The following is a 20,666-nucleotide window of genomic DNA, read 5'->3' as shown; positions in this document are numbered from 1 at the left end:
TGGAGACAAAGTATATGTGACTGAGGTCATAAATAACAGGAACATTTTCAGATCTGCTTAAGCATATTTTGTCATAATTTTGAACAAGTCTATTCTTTTTTGTAGTTAAGTCTGTGAGTTTTCTTAAGGTAATGAGAATGTAATACACAATGTTTCTGTAGTACAAATTGTATTTAATTATTATTTATTGATAGATTTAATATCAAGCAGCCTACAAGTATTAAACTCATGGAAAACATAATTATTCTTAAACAAAATTATTTATTTGCCAAGTGTGTTCAAACATTTAAGAAGCTAGAGTTCAGTAACAAGTGTAATTCTACAAAAATTGAGGATAGCAGTTGATAAAATAAGCAATAGTGAAATGGAATATTGAACTGTAATTTGTGTGTGTGTGTGTGTGTGTGTGTGTGTGTGTGTGTGTGTGTGTGTGTGTTTAATCAGACCATACTAGATGTAATGTTCTGTGAGACATTTAATGTGCCTTCAAAGACACTGGGGGGCTGCAGATTACACAAAATGAAAGAGAGATGTACACTGCTGAATGAAATGAAGTCCATATAGTTTCAGTTTTAATGTCGATGTGAATTCAGATTGTATTGCTGGCGCCCTCTGGTGTAGTCAGACTATATTCTATATTGTCCAGCAATATGAAGAAGTAATTTTAATCTCCGACGTGTACAACAGTTACAGACATCACTCTTAATTGTATGTGTATATTTAATGTTTTAAGCACTGAACCACACATTTCTTAGACTTCACATTATGTACAGATCAGGTTTAGACAATCACAATAAATTTACAATGAATTCAATTTCCTTTTGAATGACTTCATAAATGCCTTAAAATACAATGCAGAATTCAAGTTCGTTGATATCGAAGCGACACACACAGCTGACCTATAGAACACCAAAACAAACAAGTTTGCTTTTTATTCTAGACTTTAAGTACTACAATATTGGAGTAAGAGCATAAAGATTAGACTTTTTAATTACTCTTTCTGAGTCTTAAATACATTTCCCTATTCGCCTATTTTATACAAGTAGTATCATTACCATGCAGTTATGTATAAGATATATAGTGATATTTTGGTGCTAAACATGAAAATGCTCAATGAGTAAATTTGATCTTTTTAATACTGTAAAAGGGAATAGTTCTTATGTAGCGCTTTATAGAACATGCCTCATTCACCCATTCATACAAGCACTTTTTGCATCATGCCGAAGGATATCTGGCATGCAAACTACAATAATAACAATAACAATAATAATAATAATAATAATAATAATAATAATAATAATAATTTAATTACACATATTACAATGGTAAATACTCATTTGATGATAATCAGTGCATAAAAACAGTATCTTATCTGCAGGGCAACACCTGTTTAAGTTACATTATTTGACAACATAATTCTAAAGCCAAATCAGAAATTATCATTATCAATCATGATTATTCCAACTGCTGTAGTACCTACTAAACAGTGTTTGTTTATTTATTTAGAAAATTGTCATACAACATAAAAAGCAAAAACATTGAAATTAACTTCAAGTGTGCGTTTACTTTTTATACAATGGTATAATGACAAACATTAATGATAAAGTAATAACCCACACTAAAAAATATTACTTTCAGTCTTTAATCAGATGTTAATTGCTTGTATTGTTGTTTTCAAAAATTGTTTGATTTCAGAAATTTTAATGTGCACTGCTTTTGGGTTAGGGTTAGAAAAGGACGTGACTGAGTAAACAATAACATACAATATAATTTCACATAACAGGAGGACAATGAAGGTGAAAAATGTCCAATGTTTCAGCATGTTACATCAGATTCTTTTGAAAGAGTGCATTAAGATGAAAACATCCTAGTCTTTAAAAAGTTCAACACCTTTTCTCGAATTTCCTTTGTTTTCAAACCATAGATGATTGGATTCAGTGTTGGGGGAAAAATTAAAGTTGACAAACCCATAAATCTTCTGAAATGGGGTGAAACATTGTTTAGTCTATATGATATGATGGTGAAAAGACCAAGACACTCCAACAAGAGAAAAACAATCAGATGTGTAGCACATGTCTGTAGAGCTTTGGCTTTTGTATCTGATCGTTTACATCTAAAGCAAGTTATGAGGATCCGGAGATATGTGTAGAAAACAATTCCATTAGCCACTAATTGTGAAAGAGCAACTATCAAAAGGCCATAGATATTGTTAATAGTTGTGTCAGCACAGACCAAAGTCAACAGAGATGGATTATCACAGTAAACGTGAGTCATTTCAGATCGACAACGAGGCAAACGCAAAAGTAAGAAAAAAAGCACAGCAATTAAAACTAAACAACTCATCCATACAATGGTGATTATTCTCATGATATGGGCATTAGTCATCACAGTACTGTACTGCAGTGGGTAACATATGGCAATGTATCTATCATATGCCATTGCACTCAGATTGAACACAGTGCCTGCTGCATAGATGTGGATAAAGAAAGCTTGAGCAACGCAAGCTGAGTATTGCATTATCCCACTGTTTCTCAGTATTTCTTTGATGAGCTGTGGAAAGAGAGCTGATGAACCTATAAGGTCATATATAGGAAGGTTCAGCAGAATTAGGTACATTGGCTGATGCAGAGATTTATTCAGCACAATGGTGAGGATTAGAGTAAGGTTGCAAAATAGTATGATCATGTAACTCAGAGTTGCAAAAAGAAATGCAGGAAAAACACTCTCAGAAGAGAGATTAAAGACATTAATCTGTAAAAAAGAGGATGTGTTGTATCGGTTGTTCATTTCTTAGCTTTTGCTATATAAAACTCAGAAATCAATCATCACTTCATTGTTTATTAGGGAGAAAATATTTATGCATTTCAATTTAGCAATCACACCAATGAACATAATAAGAAAAAAATCATAGAAAGAAGAAAAAACATTGAAAGTTATGATTACATTTTATTCATAAACTGTAACCATGATAATTTCATGCTGGACAACTGAGTCCATGTACACTGCGGTTAAGCATTACACAGTGTATATATTATGCATTTATGATAACATGTTATAATATTTTTGCCTGTAGTCTGGAATTCAAATACTCAAAGGCAACAGAGCACAAAAGCATTCATTCACTTCAATGCACAATTAAAATGATATCTAAACCACATACACACAAAGCAGTCATCTTTATCGACTTATGTTAGTGCTGCCTGTGACTACCCGGTAAAACATTCAAGGCTTTATAGGTGCGATTTTCAACAGCAGGCAGATCTCTGTAGTATTGGGTGTTATGTTAAAGCTCATCTTTAGATTGTTAGTTGTGACTTAAGCACTGCCTCACAGGGTTTGTGAAGAATCAAAAATGTATTATCATCTCACTAAGGACATGCACAAACGTGCACGTGGAAATCAGACATGATCGCTCTAATTGAACATTGCAAAAAACAGTATGTGCTCTGTGTTATGACATTTATGCTTGGAACCCTAACATCATCTATTCTTGGCAGGAAACAGTGGTGAAGATCTTTTATGTACAACGCCACCCTATTTTTTTCCTTCTTTCTTTAGAAATAAGCTAGACCAAAATGCTCACAGAAATGTTGGAATATTTTTTAATATAGAGCTAATGAAGTGGATAGGACTTGATAACAGTTTGTATAGACACTATAGGGTCAGCAATGGCAACTTCAGTAATATTCCCAGTTGCCCATTTAATTGCAGTACTTGTAAACCTGTCAAAAACAAAATAAATAATTATCTCCAAAAGTTGATTCTGTTCATCTGGATGCTACGTCCAGATGAACAGAATCAACTTTTGGAGATTTACTTACCTGGATGATTGAGCATGCATCAAAATAAATAATTAATTTAATCCACTTGAGTCCCCAAAGTTAAATTATTGAAGGTATTTCAGCCCCAAAAGATGAGCTTTTACCATTTCATTTCTTTTCCAGGGGACCACTGACAACACAGAAACTTGTGGATGATAAACCTGGTAATTATTTATGAGTATTATGTTGTCATCCAATTATTCAGAAAAATATCGAATTAGGTCAAATAGCCTGATATATATATAGCCCAGTATCACACAAAAGACAGGGGGTCATTTGATCCTGTTTTTTGTTTTGTTTTGTCCAGTGTGCATTAGTAAATATCTGTCTAAAATATTCTATTGTCCAAAATGTCCAAAATGAAACGGTCTAGGCAGGTGGCCTAGAGTCGGTTTTGCTCACCACCGGACACTTCTGCTCCAAGCAGGATGCCGAACGCGGGAGCCTCCGTAGAGCCGATGTGGGAGGCGGAGTCGTCGTAGCACAGCGAGGTGGTAGGTCCCGTGAATGAAGCGGCTGGTGGGCAAGCGAGGAGCGGAGCGCCGAGAGAGTGAGCGGCGACACCAACTCTCAGTGGCGAATGCTCAGGTGCAGGTGAGGCAGCGGGTGGAGGACTGCGGTGTCCCTGAGGTCCGCCCAGAGCCAGGCGAGTCCCGTCAAAGACCTGATCCCTCTACGGAAAGAGCCGCTCTTTCGTCCTGAGCTTCTCTGCCCAAAGGGAAGCGCTGCCTCCTGCCGCTCGAAAAGGTCCGAGTCCACACAGTGTCCTTGTGGCACGCGTCGTGTCATTCTGTAAGGGCTTGTGTCGTGTGTGGATGCAAGGAAAGGAGTTTAGCCAGGAGGCTTTAGAAAGGAGGTTAGCCAGTTGGGGCCATCTTCGTGGCCCCAACTGGCTAACCGAAGGTCGGACGGTCCTGATCCCCAAGAACCCCCAGAAGGGACCGTTCCCCTCCAACTACCGACCAATAACCTGCCTCAGTACTACATGGAAGCTGCTGTCAGGCATCATATCGGCTAAGATGAACAGGCACATGGGTCAATACATGAGCGGGACACAGAAAGGAATTGGCAAGAAGACCAACCTGTGCACTGCCTGGATTGATTACAAGAAGGCCTATGACTCAATGCCCCACACCTGGATCCTGGAATGCCTAGAACTATATAAGATCAACAGGACCCTGAGAGCCTTCATCAGGAACTCAATGGGGATGTGGCAGACAACACTGGAGGCCAACCTCAAGCCCATAGCACAGGTCACCATCAAGTGCGGGATCTACCAAGGAGATGCTCTGTCCCCATTACTGTTCTGCATAGGCCTTAACCCCCTCATTGAGATAATTGACAAGACTGGCTACGGATACCGACTACGGAATGGAGCAGTTGTCAGCCACCTCCTGTACATGGATGACATCAAGCTGTATGCCAAGAGTGAACAAGACATTGATTCACTGATCCACACCACCAGGATATACAGCAATGACATCGGAATGTTGTTCGGGCTGGAGAAGTGTAGTCGGATGGTAACAAAGAGAGGGAAGGTAGTCAGAACGGAGGGGATCAAACTACCAGAAGGCAACATTGCAGACATAGAGGACAGTTACAAGTACCTGGGGATCCCGCAGGCAAATGGGAACCATGAAGAGGCCGCTAGGAAAGCTGCAACCACCAAGTACCTGCAGAGGGTCAGGCCAGTCCTGAGGAGTCAGCTGAATGGTAAGAACACAATCCGGGCTATCAACACCTACGCCCTGCCCGTGATCAGGTACCCTGCTGGGGTAATAGGCTGGCCAAAGGAGGAGATAGAAGCCACTGACACAAAGACAAGAAAGCTCCTTACCATGCATGGAGGGTTTCACCCCAAGTCCAGCACCCTGAGGCTGTACGCTAAGCGGAAGGAAGGGGGCCGGGGACTGGTGAGTGTCAGCACCACAGTCCAGGATGAGACAAGGAACATCCACGAATACATCACAAAGATGGCCCCAACTGACAGCGTGCTCAGTGAATACCTCAGGCAGCAGAAACCCAAGAAAGTGGAGGAAGGCGAGGAACCATCATGGAAGGACAGGCCCCTGCACGGTATGTACCACCGGCAGATAGAGGAGGTGGCTGATATCCAGAAATCCTACCAGTGGCTGGACAAAGCTGGACTGAAAGCAGCACAGAGGCACTAATCATGGCAGCACAAGAACAAGCTCTGAGTACAAGATCCATAGAGACTGGGGTCTATCACACCAGGCAAGACCCCAGGTGCAGGCTGTGTAAAGATGCCCCTGAGACAATCCAGCACATAACAGCAGGGTGCAAGATGCTAGCAGGCAGGGCATACATGGAAAGCCATAACCAAGTGGCCGGCATAGTATACAGAAACATCTGTGCCAAATATGGCCTGGAAGTGCCGAGGTCAAAATGGGAGACGCCCCCAAGGGTGGTGGAGAATGACCAAGCTAAGATCCTGTGGGACTTCCAGATACAGACGGACAAAATGGTGGTGGCTAACCAACTGGACATAGTGGTGGTAGACAAACATGAGAAGACGGCCGTAGTGATCAATGTAGCGGTTCCGAATGACAGCAACATCAGGATGAAGGAACACGAGAAGCTCGAGAAATACCAAGGGCTCAGAGAAGAGCTCGAGAAGATGTGGAGGGTGAAGGTGACGGTGGTCCCAGTGGTAATCGGAGCATTAGGTGCAGTGACTCCCAAGCTAGGCGAGTGGCTCCAGCAGATCCCGGGTACAACAGCGGAGATCTCTGTCCAGAAGAGCGCAGTCCTAGGAACAGCTAAGATACTGCGCAGGACCCTCAAGCTCCCAGGCCTCTGGTAGAGGACTCGAGCTTGAAAAATTGACCGCCCACAGGGGCAAGTAGGGAATGTTTTTTTTTAACATAGTTTAAAAAACTATACACTAAAAGAGATGTTAAAATGAAATGATTGGATTAGATATTCAGATTGTTCAATTAATAATTGGTCTTTTTTTGTCTATTTTTCCTACTTTTTTTTTTCCTTTCTGCATATTGACAGACACAGAGGCAGTGACATGTGAAACAACAAAAGCCAAGCATTGCTGAGCCGTAGACAGATATTTGCAATACTGAGGAGGCTGATAACAAATAAGATAATAAAAACTATTCAATATTCAATTAAAAATAAGTACCCACTATCTTTGATTAACTCAGCTTTTGAACCCCTTCATGGAGCCGATATTTTTACTAAACTTGACTTACGCATTGCCTATCATCTGGTCTGTATCCAGGAGCGGAGATGAATGGAAAACCACATTCAATATACAACTTTATCCTCATTAACGCTCCAGTGGTTTTCCTGGTATTAGTGAATGACATTCTAAGAGATTTTCTGAGCATCTTTGTGTTCGTATGTCTTGATGTTATCCTGACTTTCTTCAAAACCCCCCAGGAGAACTGTGTCCATGTCCACTCCATCCTGCAACGATTCCTCGAGAACCGCTTCTATGTCAAGGCCAAGAAATTTGTTCCACTCTTCTGTCAGTTTCTGGGTTATATTTTGGCAGGAGGACAGGTGAAGATCGACCTGTAAGTGAAGGGCTCACTTCCACGTCACACAAGCACCTACCACACCTCACCTCCACCAAAGTCCTGCCTGTCTTGTCCACTGAAGCCAAAACTGCCTTTGTCTTACTAAAACACCTGTTTTGATCCACCCAGATACCACAAAACCATTTATCATAGAAGTAGTTGCATCAGACTCTGGAGTCAGGGTTGTTCTCTGTTCCCAGTGTTCTGGACTAATAGGTAAGCTGCAACTTTGTGCATTTTTCTGTCACCTCCTGCAGAGAAAAATTATGATGTGGCCAGCCGGGAGATGTTAGCAGTGAAGTTGGCACTCGAGAAATGGAAAGAGGGGGCTGAACATCCATTTACCATCTGGACAGACCATAAAAAGTTAACCTATTTAAGAACAGCTAAAAAAATTAATGTCTGTCAAGCCAGTCTATAGTCTTTGTTTTTGCTCACTTCAAATTATCAGTCTCTTACCATCCAGATTGTAGGAAGTTCAAGCTAGATACCTATGGAAATTGTTTCTGATAGAGGTCCACAGTGTACTTCTCAGTTCTGGAAAGCCTTTGACTCAGCACATGGAGAAAAGGTCAGCCTCAGCTCCGGTTATCATCCACAAACCAATGGCCAAACCGAGCATCTCAAACAGAAACTGCAATCAGCTCTCTGCTGTGTCACCACGCAAAACCACCAATGTGGTCTACACATCTTCCCTGGGCATACACACAAAACACACTAACCCCATGTGCAACTGGTCTCTCACGCTTTGAAGACACCTCTGTTTCTGTAAGCCAAGGCTCACCTTCTCCCTCCACACCATCTGCAACAATGTTGACGCATCTGGACCGAGAAGGCGCTACTCAGATCGAGCAATCTTCAGTTCTGCTGTGCAGACAGCCTAAGGACACCTGCTCCCAGGAACCAGCCTGCGCAAAGGGCAGTAGCGGTTTTAGATACGGGCGACACGGGCGGTTGCCCGGGGCAGCATCGTGGTAGGGGGCGGCATCACAGGCATCGGTTAAAAAAAAAAATTGCTTGTACTCATGCTGCCCCGACATCATGCGAGCCCATATTAGGAATGGCATAGGCACCGATCGATTTTCTATCACCCATGGGAGTAAGGGCGCCCTCCGTTTGCGAGGTGCGCCTGCTGCTTGCTGCACAGGGAGGAGAGGGCGGGGCGACGGGGGATTCTCTGGCTGGCTGGAGCAGCAAAAATTACCAACTCTCAAAATAAAATAAAAATAAAAACAAACAACAAACACGAAAACACCAGACATCATGATACAGACTTATAATTTGCACCGATGTTTTTACAAAATTCTATACACGAAAAGTGAGCATAAGAGCCCTCGGTGCGCCTGCTTGCTGCTGAAGTCAAAGTAAACTTTATTGTCATCTCCGCTACATACAGTCCAGTTTATAGAGAGACGAGACGACGAGGCTCCAGTTACAGCAGTGCAAGAAAACAAACAATAAATATTTAAGAGTAAAAAATATAAATATACACTTTAGGACTCGGGGTAAAGGGATCAATAACAATTTAAAATGTATATTTTATATTTTGTTTATTTAAAGTCTCACACACAACCCGTTTTTAAAGTTTAAAAAAAGAGAAAAGAAGAGGAGTGTAGCGACTTCCACAGTGGCTAGAGGCCGGGGATGGAGCCTGCCTATTTGCCTGATGCGCTGTCAACTTTACACAGTAATGCGAGAGGTGGAATTGCTTGCTTGTTTATTAAAGTGCTTGAAAAGTTTACAGAGCAATGTGATCGGCTCGCGATTCAAACTCTTAAAACATCACAGGCTCTAATTCAACAAGGGGAAACTCGTTGTGCTGCGGTCAACAAAAACTACGGCTACCCAGCCCTCCTCTCTGTCAAAATCAAACCAGTGAATGACAGACTGACAACGCCCTCTTAATGTCACCGCTAGCACCCACGTGACTCCCGTTACACATCACCATAGCAACCAAACAAATTAAAACCCAGTGATCCTTAAAATTCAATACATTTCATTATGGCTCCTACAAGGAGGAACGAGCAAAAGACACAGGTAAGCAGATGTGTCATTGGATAATGGCAGGTCATGTATCCTAAAACATTAAGAATCAGAATACTTTCTTAATCCCTAAGGAAATTATGTGGGTTACAGTTCCTCCAAGAAGAAATGGTAAAAATAGTAACAGTAACAGACTAAACTCCAAACAATATATACAATAATATAATATTAATTAGTCAGTGTCAGTTGTTGATTTGTCCTGTTCTCATTGTATGACAAAGTATGATGTCTGTTTAGTAGCCGTTTGCATACTATGCATACTCTCTCCCTCTTCATATGTTGTGTGTATGTGTGTGTGTGTGTGTGTGTGTGTGTGTGTGTGAGGGGGGGGGGCGCCAGAGGGGGTGTTCGCCCAGGGCGCCTAACAGGCTAGGACCGCCACTGGCAAAGGGTATGGCTTGCTGCTAAAGACAATCCACTGAAATGCCTTTCCCATAAGCTCGCTCCATGTTACTTTGGACCATACGAGATTGAAGCTATCATCAGTCCTGCGGCAGTTACAGTAAGCTGCAGTACATTCCAGTCCTCTGTGCCCACGACTTGTCAAACAACTTTGTTTACATAAACTTGTAAATCTTATCGTGACACTGTGCATCAGTGCATCTGTGATCAGTCTTTACAAAATGCTTGATCTGTTTTCTTATTACAATTTTGTATTTAACTACCCATGACTGCTTCAGTTGTTCTGTATTCCTGTTTAATAAAGAAATTACCAAAGTTTACAGACGTGCTCTGGAGACAAGAAATAAACTATAACTCTGCATTTATAGGAAGTACTTTCAGTAGGTATACTGTGGTTAACTTAAAACGAAGTATCATAGGGGCTAAAAAAAAACATAACAAATTTCCCAGGTATAACAAATTTCCCAGGTGTGGGAGTAATAAAGGTTTATCTTATTTCATCGTATCTTATCTTAAAACAAACTTCAGTTCTTTTTTCCTTATTTCTTGTCTATTTATCATGTTATCATATGGAGTCAACGATGAAATTTCAGGAGTTTTCTATTCTGACACAAGCACAATGATAAAATCGAAAACGTGAAAACATAAATACACAAATAAACACGTTACTCATACGAATTCCATAAGAATTAGTATAAAAAAGAGAAAAAAAAGAACAAAATATATGATTCACATATTACTAAATGCATTTACTTATTTGCAATTTACATTGAATATAAATTCCAATATCACTGAAATCAATATTAGATTAATTTCATAACAGTCACTAGGCAGGAGGTTAAAATAATTATAATGAACATGAGCAGAAGTTCACAATTCTATATTATTCTAAACTAACTGCATGTGTTAATCTTGTAATTTTATTTATTATTATTTTATCATTATTTTTGCATAAAGATTATTCTTAAGATTCATTCGCGGTCTTTGATTTACAAAAAAAGAGAACAAAAACTACAACACAGAGGAGATCAAGAAAAGATTTCTCAGAAGAAACTTAGTATTCAAAGGACTAACTTATGTCAGTTAGATTGTAATTAAATAATTTGATAAAAAGCAATCAAGATTTAATCAGTTTATCAACTGAAACAGAAGTTAACCTACTCTGTAGAATAAAAAAGACATATGTAAACAGCACATTCAATCGGAAAAGTGGCTACATTGTTAAACCCACATTTCGTTTTAGAAACATTACTATGCATTGCTTTAGTTCTTTAGTTTTCAGTCCGTATATAATAGGATCAAGGAAAGGGGGAAAAATTAGAACAGACACACCAAATGCTCTTCTCAGAACAGGGGACGAGCTGTCGATGCGGTGAGAAATCAATGCAAAGACAGTGTTGATTTGTAAGCTTAAGAAAACAATTAAATGTGTAGCACATGTCTGAATGGCTTTTTGCCGGGCATCTGTATGATTCGTGATGACACATGTACGCAAGATCTGTGCATATGTGTACACAATTAGTGCCAACGGGCCTCCCATAAGCAGGAATATAGTTGCTAATCCATAGTAGTTGTTCACGCTGGTGTCTTCACAGATTAATTTTACTAATGACTGATTGTTACAGAAAAAATCTACAATGTTTGTTCTGCATGTTTTGAAACGTGCAAGCAGAATAAACAATGTAAACATCATTGACAAATTTATGAACCATGTTATAACAATCATTTTCATTAAATTATGTGAATTCATAATGGTTGTATACCTCAGTGGAAAACATATAGCAATATATCTGTCATATGCCATGACACTCAAGATGAGCAAATTTCCTGTACCATAAACATGAATCAGAAAAGCCTGAAAAATACATGCATGGTGGGAAATAAGTCTGTTCTCTGCCACAATGCTAAAAATGAGATGAGGAAAAAAAGCCGTTGCACCCACTATGTCACTAATGGGCAAGTTGAACAGCAGGATAAACATGGGCTTGTGTAGTTTTTTATTTATAGCGATGACTGTTAACACTAACAAATTGGAAAACATAATAATTAAATAGGTAAGTGTTCCAAATACAAATGCTGGATAGATATCTGTGCTAGATAAGCCCAGTGTTTGCAGTGTTAGAAGGCTACTTGTAGATGAATTAGTATACATAATTATACAATCTTTAAACTGTTTCCTTTCTTATGGAAAACAATATGTTCCTCTTGCTTGTCAAAATCTGTATCAAATTTCTCCAATTAAAAAAAATTATCATAAATTAACAAGCAATTTCAATTTGATTATGAAACACAAAGTTAGTTGTACCTGTGTTGTTGTTTTTTCCTGAAGCCTTGCATCACCCTAACTTCACCCTTACAGTGCTGTAATTACCAATGATGATGATGTTGTTCTTTATATAAGCCAAAGATGTCCCATGAGGCTAGCTGTTGGAGCATTTTGCATGAAGTAAGTCCTCACATAGAAGTAGATATGTAAAATTTTACTTTTATTCAGAAAAAGTCTTTGAAGTATACCTCATTAATAATTTTGGTATGCTTTTGCCTCCTTTGATTTTAAAACTAAAGGAAGGCTTGCCAAATATGTAAAGTAGAGAATTGTTTAAAATGTGAACACTTATATATGCACGTTCAAGCTTCAATGAGCTTAGATTGACTTTCATGACCAGCATCTTATGCTGCATATCTTGGCAACCTGGAATTTGAAGTCCCAAGATTTTAGCTCTGCTGTTCTCAGCCACCTTTTGCTGGTGCATGTTGAGAGTACTTCTAAGTCAAATTAGGCACAGATGTCTCTTTTCCTGTCCCAGTCATGACCAAGGTATCTCATCTAACACCATGAAACTATGAGCTGGCTATCTTTGCACAACCTGCACTGTCTCTACCTGCCTCTATTTCTCCAATACTTAGGGCCTTTTCTGCCATAAGATCACAAAGAATTTCCGTGTTGTCTTCTAAGCCAGTCCCTAGACATGGAGAGGATTTATTGACATCAGCAACTTCCTTGACTTGCTGGTGATGCCTCCTGTGAAGGGCCATAGTCTTCTGCATTGTTTCCTATCCCTCCTCATTTCTGTAATTTCTATTGCCGGGGCCCCTGACTTTTCTTCACTTTCATTTATGACAGGGGTGTCCAACTCCAGGCCTCAAGGGCCAGTGTCCTGCAGGTTTTAGATGTGTCCTTGATCCAACACTGCTGATTTAAATGGCTAAATTACCTCCTCAACATGTCTTGAATTTCTCCAGAGGCCTGGTAATGAATTAATCATATGATTCAGGTGTGTTGACCCAGTGTGATATCTAAAACCTGCAGGACACCAGCCCTTGAGGCCTGGAGTTGGACACCCCTGATTTATCAACTGTGCTTCTCAATCTATATCACTTCCTAGGCTGTATCCATATCTACTTTTAATACTGCAAAGGCTTAGACCTCTGCAGAATACCAGTGCAGTGCACAACCTCAGTATACTTGAAAGTGACTAATATGCCTTCTGATTCTATGTTTTAGTGATATAACTTGTTGAAGTCAGTCTAAGCTATATTCCGATACACTATGTCAGGTCTTTTCTTAACATGGGAGTTTAGATACTTTACAAGTGTTTTATGGTTGACTTGAATCCTTAAAAATGAAAGATTACTAAATAACTATCTAAGGATTGTGCTCTTTTTCTCACACCACTTCCAATAGAGTTTAACATAAAGGCAGTCTGTCATGGTCGGACAGTCCTTCCCAGGGCGACCTGCCTGTGTGTGTGTGTGTGTGTGTGTGTGTGTGTTTCTCTCTCTCTCCTCCTCCTCCTCCTCCTCCACCCAGCGGCTGACACACCTGCACCTAATTTGCCACCCAGCTGTCACTAATCATCCTTCGTTGTGGGCTGAGGTATTTAACTGTGTGTCCAGATGGCAGTTGACGCTGGATTGTACTTGAAGCTCGGTAGTAAAGAGTGTTTTGTGACTTGCAACTTAGCTTTAGCCGGCTAGCCTCCTCACCTGTTGTTTTTGCTCATTTGTAGGAGGAAGAGATACGGAGCTGGAGGTTGGAGAGAAGGAGCCAGCGGGATTAAGCTATCGGAGGAGAACACACACTCGGATAATCACTTTGGAAACTCACCTGCGCACCACTGGGAGTTTGGAGAAGATCACTGTTGGACTTTGCACTTCACTTTGTGTTTTGAGACTGTTTTTGGGCACTGTAAATAAACGCACTGTGTACTTTGCATCCAGAGCTCCGTGACTGAGTTCGTATTTTCCCATTACCCGTGACACAGTCTGGGAACCAATCAGTCGGTCTACTGACCAACTTTGATGAGCTTTACCTGATGGTCCTTGTTTACAAATAGTTGTAAGACATGTTAAAAAGAGAAGTTTTTGAGATTGTATTTAGGTAAAGGCATGCCCTCCATTGTTTTCTACACAGACTGTTTACTTGTATGAGACCAAAGCATTCTGAAATGATATTGGTCAGTAAAACTCAGAGTACAAGCAGATTATAAATGAAAATCAAAAAAAATTACACAACCAAAAGTAATATCCTTCCCTTACAACTTCTGCATAGAGATTTGGTTAAGGGTAAGGTGATGGGGATAGAGTCAGCACAGCAGGCTACAGACAGAGGCTTCATGGCAAGCTGTTTGACAGTTAAAGGCATCTATGTGTTCATGCAGGTCACAGGCAGTTACATTGCAATATATAAAATTTAAAAAGTAAAGTGCTTCTTTCTAATTGTGATTTTATGCATGTATAAAAACTATGCTCTTTTATTTATTTAGTTTTGTGACTAAACAACTTCATGTGTATATATTTATCAACTGTCATGAACCAGAGGTTCAAGCAAGATTCAGACCGAAAAGCAGACTCAAAAACCCACTTAACTTTTCACAAGTCTTTATTTACACAGCGAGAGTGGAATCTGGCTAAACATGAATACACATGAGGAGACACCAGCAGAGAACGGGTGTTACGGCCTCTGCAGACTGTCCCTCCTGCCTTTGCCTTTGTCTTGCAACCTTTGTGTTTAGTAACTGCCTGTGAGATGTTTAGATGAGTAGTGTTCTACTGGTGTTATTAGTGTTATTTGAATATATGAGTTGTTTGTTATGTTCGTTTAAATCACCCTATTGCCTAGTGAGATGTTTCACTAACGGTTTTCGGTTGTGTTAATAAACCTTGTGTTTTTCTTTTTATGTAACCCTCCTGTCTCTCATTTATGTTACATCCCCTGTCGCCTAGCAGAGCCGGGTCGTAACAACAGGTCATCACGAGGAGTCACTGGCGGAGAATGCGAGCGGAACGAGAACTCTGAAACAGCAAAATAGCAAAAAAGCATTCATTCACTTCAATGCACAATTAAAATGATATCTAAACCACATACACACAAAGCAGTCATCTTTATCGACTTATGTTAGTGCTGCCTGTGACTACCCGATAAAAAATTCAAGGCTTTATGGGTTTGATTTTGAACAACAGGCAGATCTCTGGAGTATTGGGTGTTATCTTAAAGCTCATCTTTAGATTGTTAGTTGTGACTTAAGCACTGCCTCACAGGGTATGTGAAGAATCAAAAATGTATTATCATCTCACTAAGGACATGCACAAACGTGCACGTGGAAATCAGACATAATCGCTCTAATTGAACATTGCAAAAAACAGTATGAGCTCTGTGTTCTGACATTTATGCTTGGAACCCTAACATCATCTATTCTTGGCAGGAAACAGTGGTGAAGATCTTTTATGTACAACGCCACCCTATTTTTTTCCTTCCTTCTTTAGAAATAAGCTAGACCAAAATGCTCACAGAAATGTTGGAATATTTTTAATATAGAGCTAATGAAGTGGATAGGACTTGATAACAGTTTGTATAGACACTATAGGGTCAGCAATGGCAACTTCAGTAATATTCCCAGTTGCCCATTTAATTGCAGTACTTGTAAACCTGTCAAAAACAAAATAAATGAATAAATAATTTAATCCACTTGAGTCCCCAAAGTTAAATTATTGAAGGTATTTCAGCCCCAAAAGATGAGCTTTTACCATTTCATTTTTTTCCCAGGGGACCACTGACAACACAGAAACTTGTGGATGAATCGTGATAAACCTGGTAAGTATTTATGAGTATTATGTTGTCATCCTATTATCCAGAAAAATATCCAATTTGTCAAATAGCCTGATATATATATATATATATATATATATATATATATATATATATAGCCCAGTATCACACAAAAGACAGGGGGTCATTTGGTCCTGTTTTTATTTGTTTTATTTTGTTTTATTTTATTTTGTTTTGTTTTGTTTTTAGCAGTGTGCATTAGTAAAATATGTCTGTCATAAAATATTCTAGTGAAAATGATTACGATGGAAAAGAAATCAGCAATAAAAATTAGATTAACCTGTCGAGAGGAGATTTAGGACAAAGATTTATTGTATATAAACTAAAGTCATAGTGAGTTACTAAAATTACTTACATTCTACTTGATGTTTATTCCTCTAAACTGGAGATTTAAAGAAGAGAATTGTAATAAGGAGCCTTAATTAAGATGTTATTGATAGATATTGTCACGGTCCTGGGTCGGTGACCCAGTGTTTTGAGTTTCTTGTGTCTCTGAGTTTTTGTATTATGATCTTAGTTCTCTTTGTTGCGCCAGTTTATTCTTTAGTGTAGTGTCTTTGTTTGGCTTTCTTGTATTCTCTTTAGTTTTCTGAGTATTTAGTTAGCCGCTCTCTGTGTCTCCCTGTTATTGTTCTCTGTGTTTCTTAGTTGCTCTGTCTCCCCTAGTCAAGTCTGCGTCTATGTTACATTTCCTGTTTTACTTTGAAGGTCTGTGTCCTACGTGAATGTATTGAGTTTCGCTTCCCTTGGGTCTTATTATGTCCGATTTCTCCCACCTGTGCTCCCCTTCTGTGTCTCATTCCCCTCGTTATTTCCCAGTGTATTTAAGCCCTGTGTTTCTCTGTGTCAGTGTCGCGATCTCCTTCATGCTGTGTGTTGCTCCCTGTGTGTGTTTTGTTAGATTCATCTCAGTTTAGGTTTTGTAGACGTTCTTTGTTCAGCAATAAAAGCTGCCATTTTGAGTTCAAACCTGTTTCTAGTGAGCTTGTGTTGGGTCCATTTCCTCCCTGCACACAGCCGGATCATGACAGATATATGTTTAAATCAGTCTTAGTTATGTAGCACACTTCACATAAACAATGTACTGAATATAAATAGACATTAAAATGAAATGATGGAATTATATATTTAAATTGTTGTATTATTAATAGTAGTATTAGTTATGGCAATAATACTAATAATAATACAGATATTAAAATGGAAAAAGATTGATAATATGTAATGTATATGAAAGTATAAAAGTTGATATTCTATGAAAATAAAGTGTTTATTTGATTTTTGTGAAAACAGTCACACAACGAGAAAAAAGTGTAATTGGAAGTTTCCATTTACCTTTTATGCAAAAGAATATAATGACAAGCAATAACTAAAAAATAAAGTAATAACCTACATTCTTTCAAAAAGCATTACAATATCTGTCATCAGAAAACTTAATCAGCATTTTTTAAAAGACTCGACAGAGTGACTGAATTAATGTCAGACAGCAGGATAAATACGGGAAAATAAAACATTTAAAATGTTTCAGCATGTTACATCAGATTCTTTTGAAAAAAGTGCATTAAGATGAAAAGATCCTATTCTTTAAAAAGTTCAACGCCTTTTCTCGAATTTCCTTTGTTTTCAAACCATAGATGATTGGATTCAGTGTTGGGGGAAAAATTAAAGTTGACAAACCCATAAATCTTCTGAAATGGGGTGAAACATTATTTAGTCTATATGATATGATGGTGAAAAGACCAAGACACTCCAACAAGAGAAAAACAATCAGATGTGTAGCACATGTCTGCAGAGCTTTGGCTTTTGTATCTGATCGTTTACATCTAAAGCAAGTTATGAGGATCCGGAGATATGTGTAGAAAACAATTCCATTAGCCACCAATTGTGAAAAAGCAACTATCAAAAGTCCATAGATATTGTTAATAGTTGTGTCAGCACAGACCAAAGTCAACAGAGATGCATTATCACAATAGGGGTTGTTCATTTCAGATCGACAACGAGGCAAACGCAAAAGTAAGAAAAAAAGCACAGCAATTAAAACTAAACAACTCATCCATACAATGGTGATTATTCTCATGATATGGGCATTAGTCATCACAGTACTGTACTGCAGTGGGTAACATATGGCAATATATCTATCATATGCCATTGCACTCAGATTGAACACAGTGCCTGCTGCATAGATATGGATAAAGAAAGCTTGAGCAACGCAAGCTGAGTATTGCATTATCCCACTGTTTCTCAGTATTTCTTTGATGAGCTGTGGAAAGAGAGCTGATGAACCTATAAGGTCATTAATAGGAAGATTCAGCAGAATTAGGTACATTGGCTGATGCAGAGATTTATTCAGCATAATGGTGAGGATTAGAGTAAGGTTGCAAAATAGTATGATCATGTAACTCAGAGTTGCAAAAAGAAATGCAGGAATAACACTCTCAGAAGAGAGATTAAAGACATTAATCTGTAAAAAAGAGGATGCGTTGTATCGGTTGTTCATTTTGTTGCTTTTTCACACTATAAAATTGAGAAGTCAATCATCACTTCTTTGCTAATGAGCAAGACAATATTTACGTACCTCAAAGGACATAATAGAAAATATATAAAAAAAGACATAGGATTAAATGTTACAGTTCAGTTATAATCAACAAACTCTATCGTCCCTCTCCAAAGAACTTCATATACATTTCATGTCATATAATTTGCACTCATAAAAAAAAAAAACTTAGAATGTTTTGACCTTAAATTTAAATAGCTCATACAACACACACACACACACACACACACACACACACACACACACACATATATATATATAGGAGTCAATCGCTTCAAAGAAGAAAAACCATTGTACATATGCACAACATTGTACATACACACAAAGCACTCATCTTTATCCAGTTATGTCAGTGCTGGCCATGACAACCTAGTAGAAGATTCATGGGGATTAAAGGCTTTATAGACGTGACTCTGAACAGCAGGCAGTTCTCTGGAGTATTAGGTGTTATCTTAAAGTTCCTCTTTAGATTCGCATGGTCTTAACCACTGCCTCACAAGGGATTTATCAAGGATCAGAAATGTTATATCATATCATTAATTACCTGCACAAACATCAACAACATATCAACAGGTCAGCTTTCATCATTTTATCAGTTTTTCAAGATTATCTGTAAGCACATAGAAACTATTTTTACTAAACTTGACTTACGCATTGCCTATCATCTGGTCTGTATCCAGGAGCGGAGATGAATGGAAAACCACATTCAATATACAACTTTATCCTCATTAACGCTCCAGTGGTTTTCCTGGTATTAGTGAATGACATTCTAAGAGATTTTCTGAGCATCTTTGTGTTCGTATGTTTTGATGTTATCCTGACTTTCTTCAAAACCCCCCAGGAGCACTGTGTCCATGTCCACTCCATCCTGATGTGGCCAACCGGGAGATGTTAGCAGTGAAGTTGGCACTAGGGAAATGGAAAGAGGGGGCTGAACATCCTTTAAAATGGTAAATGGTAAAATGGTAAATGGCCTGTATTTGTATAGCGCTTTACTTAGTTCCTAAGGACCCCAAAGCGCTTTACACTACATTCAGTCATCCACCCATTCACACACACACATTCACACACTGGTGATGGCAAGCTACATTGTAGCCATAGCTGCCCCGGGGCGCACTGACAGAGGCGAGGCTGCCGGACACTGGCACCACAGAGCCCTCTGACCACCACCAGTAGGCAAGTGTGAAGTGTGTCTTGCCCAAGGTCACAATGACAGAGACTGTCGGAGCTGGGGCTCGAAATACCTTTCCCATAAGCTCGCTCCTGCAGCAGTTACAGTAAGCTGCACTACATTCCAGTCCTCTTTGCCCACGACTTGTCAAACAACTTTGTTTACATAAACTTGTAAATCTTATCGCTAAGCCAGTCCCTATACATGGAGAGGATTTATTGACATCAGCAACTTCCTTGACTTGCTGGTGATGCCTCCTGTGAAGGGCCATAGTCTTCTGCATTGTTTCCTATCCCTCCTCATTTCTGTAATTTCTATTGCCGGGGCCCCTGACTTTTCTTCACTTTCATTTATGACAGGGGTGTCCAACTCCAGGCCTCAAGGGCCAGTGTCCTGCAGGTTTTAGATGTGTCCTTGATCCAACACTGCTGATTTAAATGGCTAAATTACCTCCTCAACATGTCTTGAATTTCTCCAGAGGCCTGGTAATGAACTAATCATATGATTCAGGTGTGTTGACCCAGTGTGATATCTAAAACCTGCAGGACACCAGCCCTTGAGGCCTGGAGTTGGACACCCCTGATTTATCAACTGTGCTTCTCAATCTATATCACTTCCTAGGCTGTATCCATATCTACTTTTAATACTGCAAAGGCTTAGACCTCTGCAGAATACTAGTGCAGTGCACAACCTCAGTATACTTGAAAGTGACTAATATGCCTTCTGATTCTATGTTTTAGTGATATAACTTGTTGAAGTCAGTCTAAGCTATATTCCAATACACTATGTCAGGTCTTTTCTTAACATGGGGGTTTAGATACTTTACAAGTGTTTTATGGTTGACTTGAATCCTTAAAAATGAAAGATTATGTAAGGATTGTGCTCTTTCTCTCACACCACTTCCAATAGAGTTTAACATAAAGGCAATCTGGGAACCAATCAGTCTGTCTACTGACCAACTTTGATGAGCTTTACCTGATGGTCCTTGTTTACAAATAGTTGTAAGACATGTTAA

At 39.1% G+C, this 20,666-nt stretch overlaps 3 protein-coding genes across 3 annotated transcripts; all 3 read right to left on the bottom strand.

Annotated features, from left to right (window-relative positions):
• Nucleotides 1–1,338: 1,338 nt before the first annotated feature.
• LOC146503619 (olfactory receptor 52D1-like) lies at nt 1,339–4,153 on the bottom strand. Its single transcript, XM_085131326.1, has one exon. The coding sequence runs from the start codon at nt 2,785–2,787 to the stop codon at nt 1,852–1,854; it is 936 nt and encodes a 311-aa protein (XP_084987452.1). The 5' UTR covers nt 2,788–4,153; the 3' UTR covers nt 1,339–1,851.
• Nucleotides 4,154–10,005: 5,852 nt separating this feature from the next.
• Nucleotides 10,006–15,967, bottom strand: LOC146503618 (olfactory receptor 51E2-like). Its single transcript, XM_085131307.1, has one exon. It carries the CDS (start codon nt 11,970–11,972, stop codon nt 11,034–11,036), a length of 939 nt encoding a protein of 312 aa, XP_084987433.1. The 5' UTR covers nt 11,973–15,967; the 3' UTR covers nt 10,006–11,033.
• Nucleotides 15,968–17,199: 1,232 nt separating this feature from the next.
• LOC146503617 (olfactory receptor 52D1-like) lies at nt 17,200–18,685 on the bottom strand. The gene has a single exon (XM_085184163.1). The coding sequence runs from the start codon at nt 18,421–18,423 to the stop codon at nt 17,488–17,490; it is 936 nt and encodes a 311-aa protein (XP_085040289.1). The 5' UTR covers nt 18,424–18,685; the 3' UTR covers nt 17,200–17,487.
• Between the last annotated feature and the right edge of the window lie 1,981 nt (nt 18,686–20,666).

This window comes from Neolamprologus multifasciatus, chromosome 14, assembly GCF_963576455.1.
Source record: "Neolamprologus multifasciatus chromosome 14, fNeoMul1.2, whole genome shotgun sequence".
Taxonomy (NCBI): Eukaryota; Metazoa; Chordata; class Actinopteri; order Cichliformes; family Cichlidae; genus Neolamprologus; species Neolamprologus multifasciatus.
Note: the sequence above shows the minus strand (reverse complement) of the source record. Positions and strands in the feature narration are given on the sequence as shown.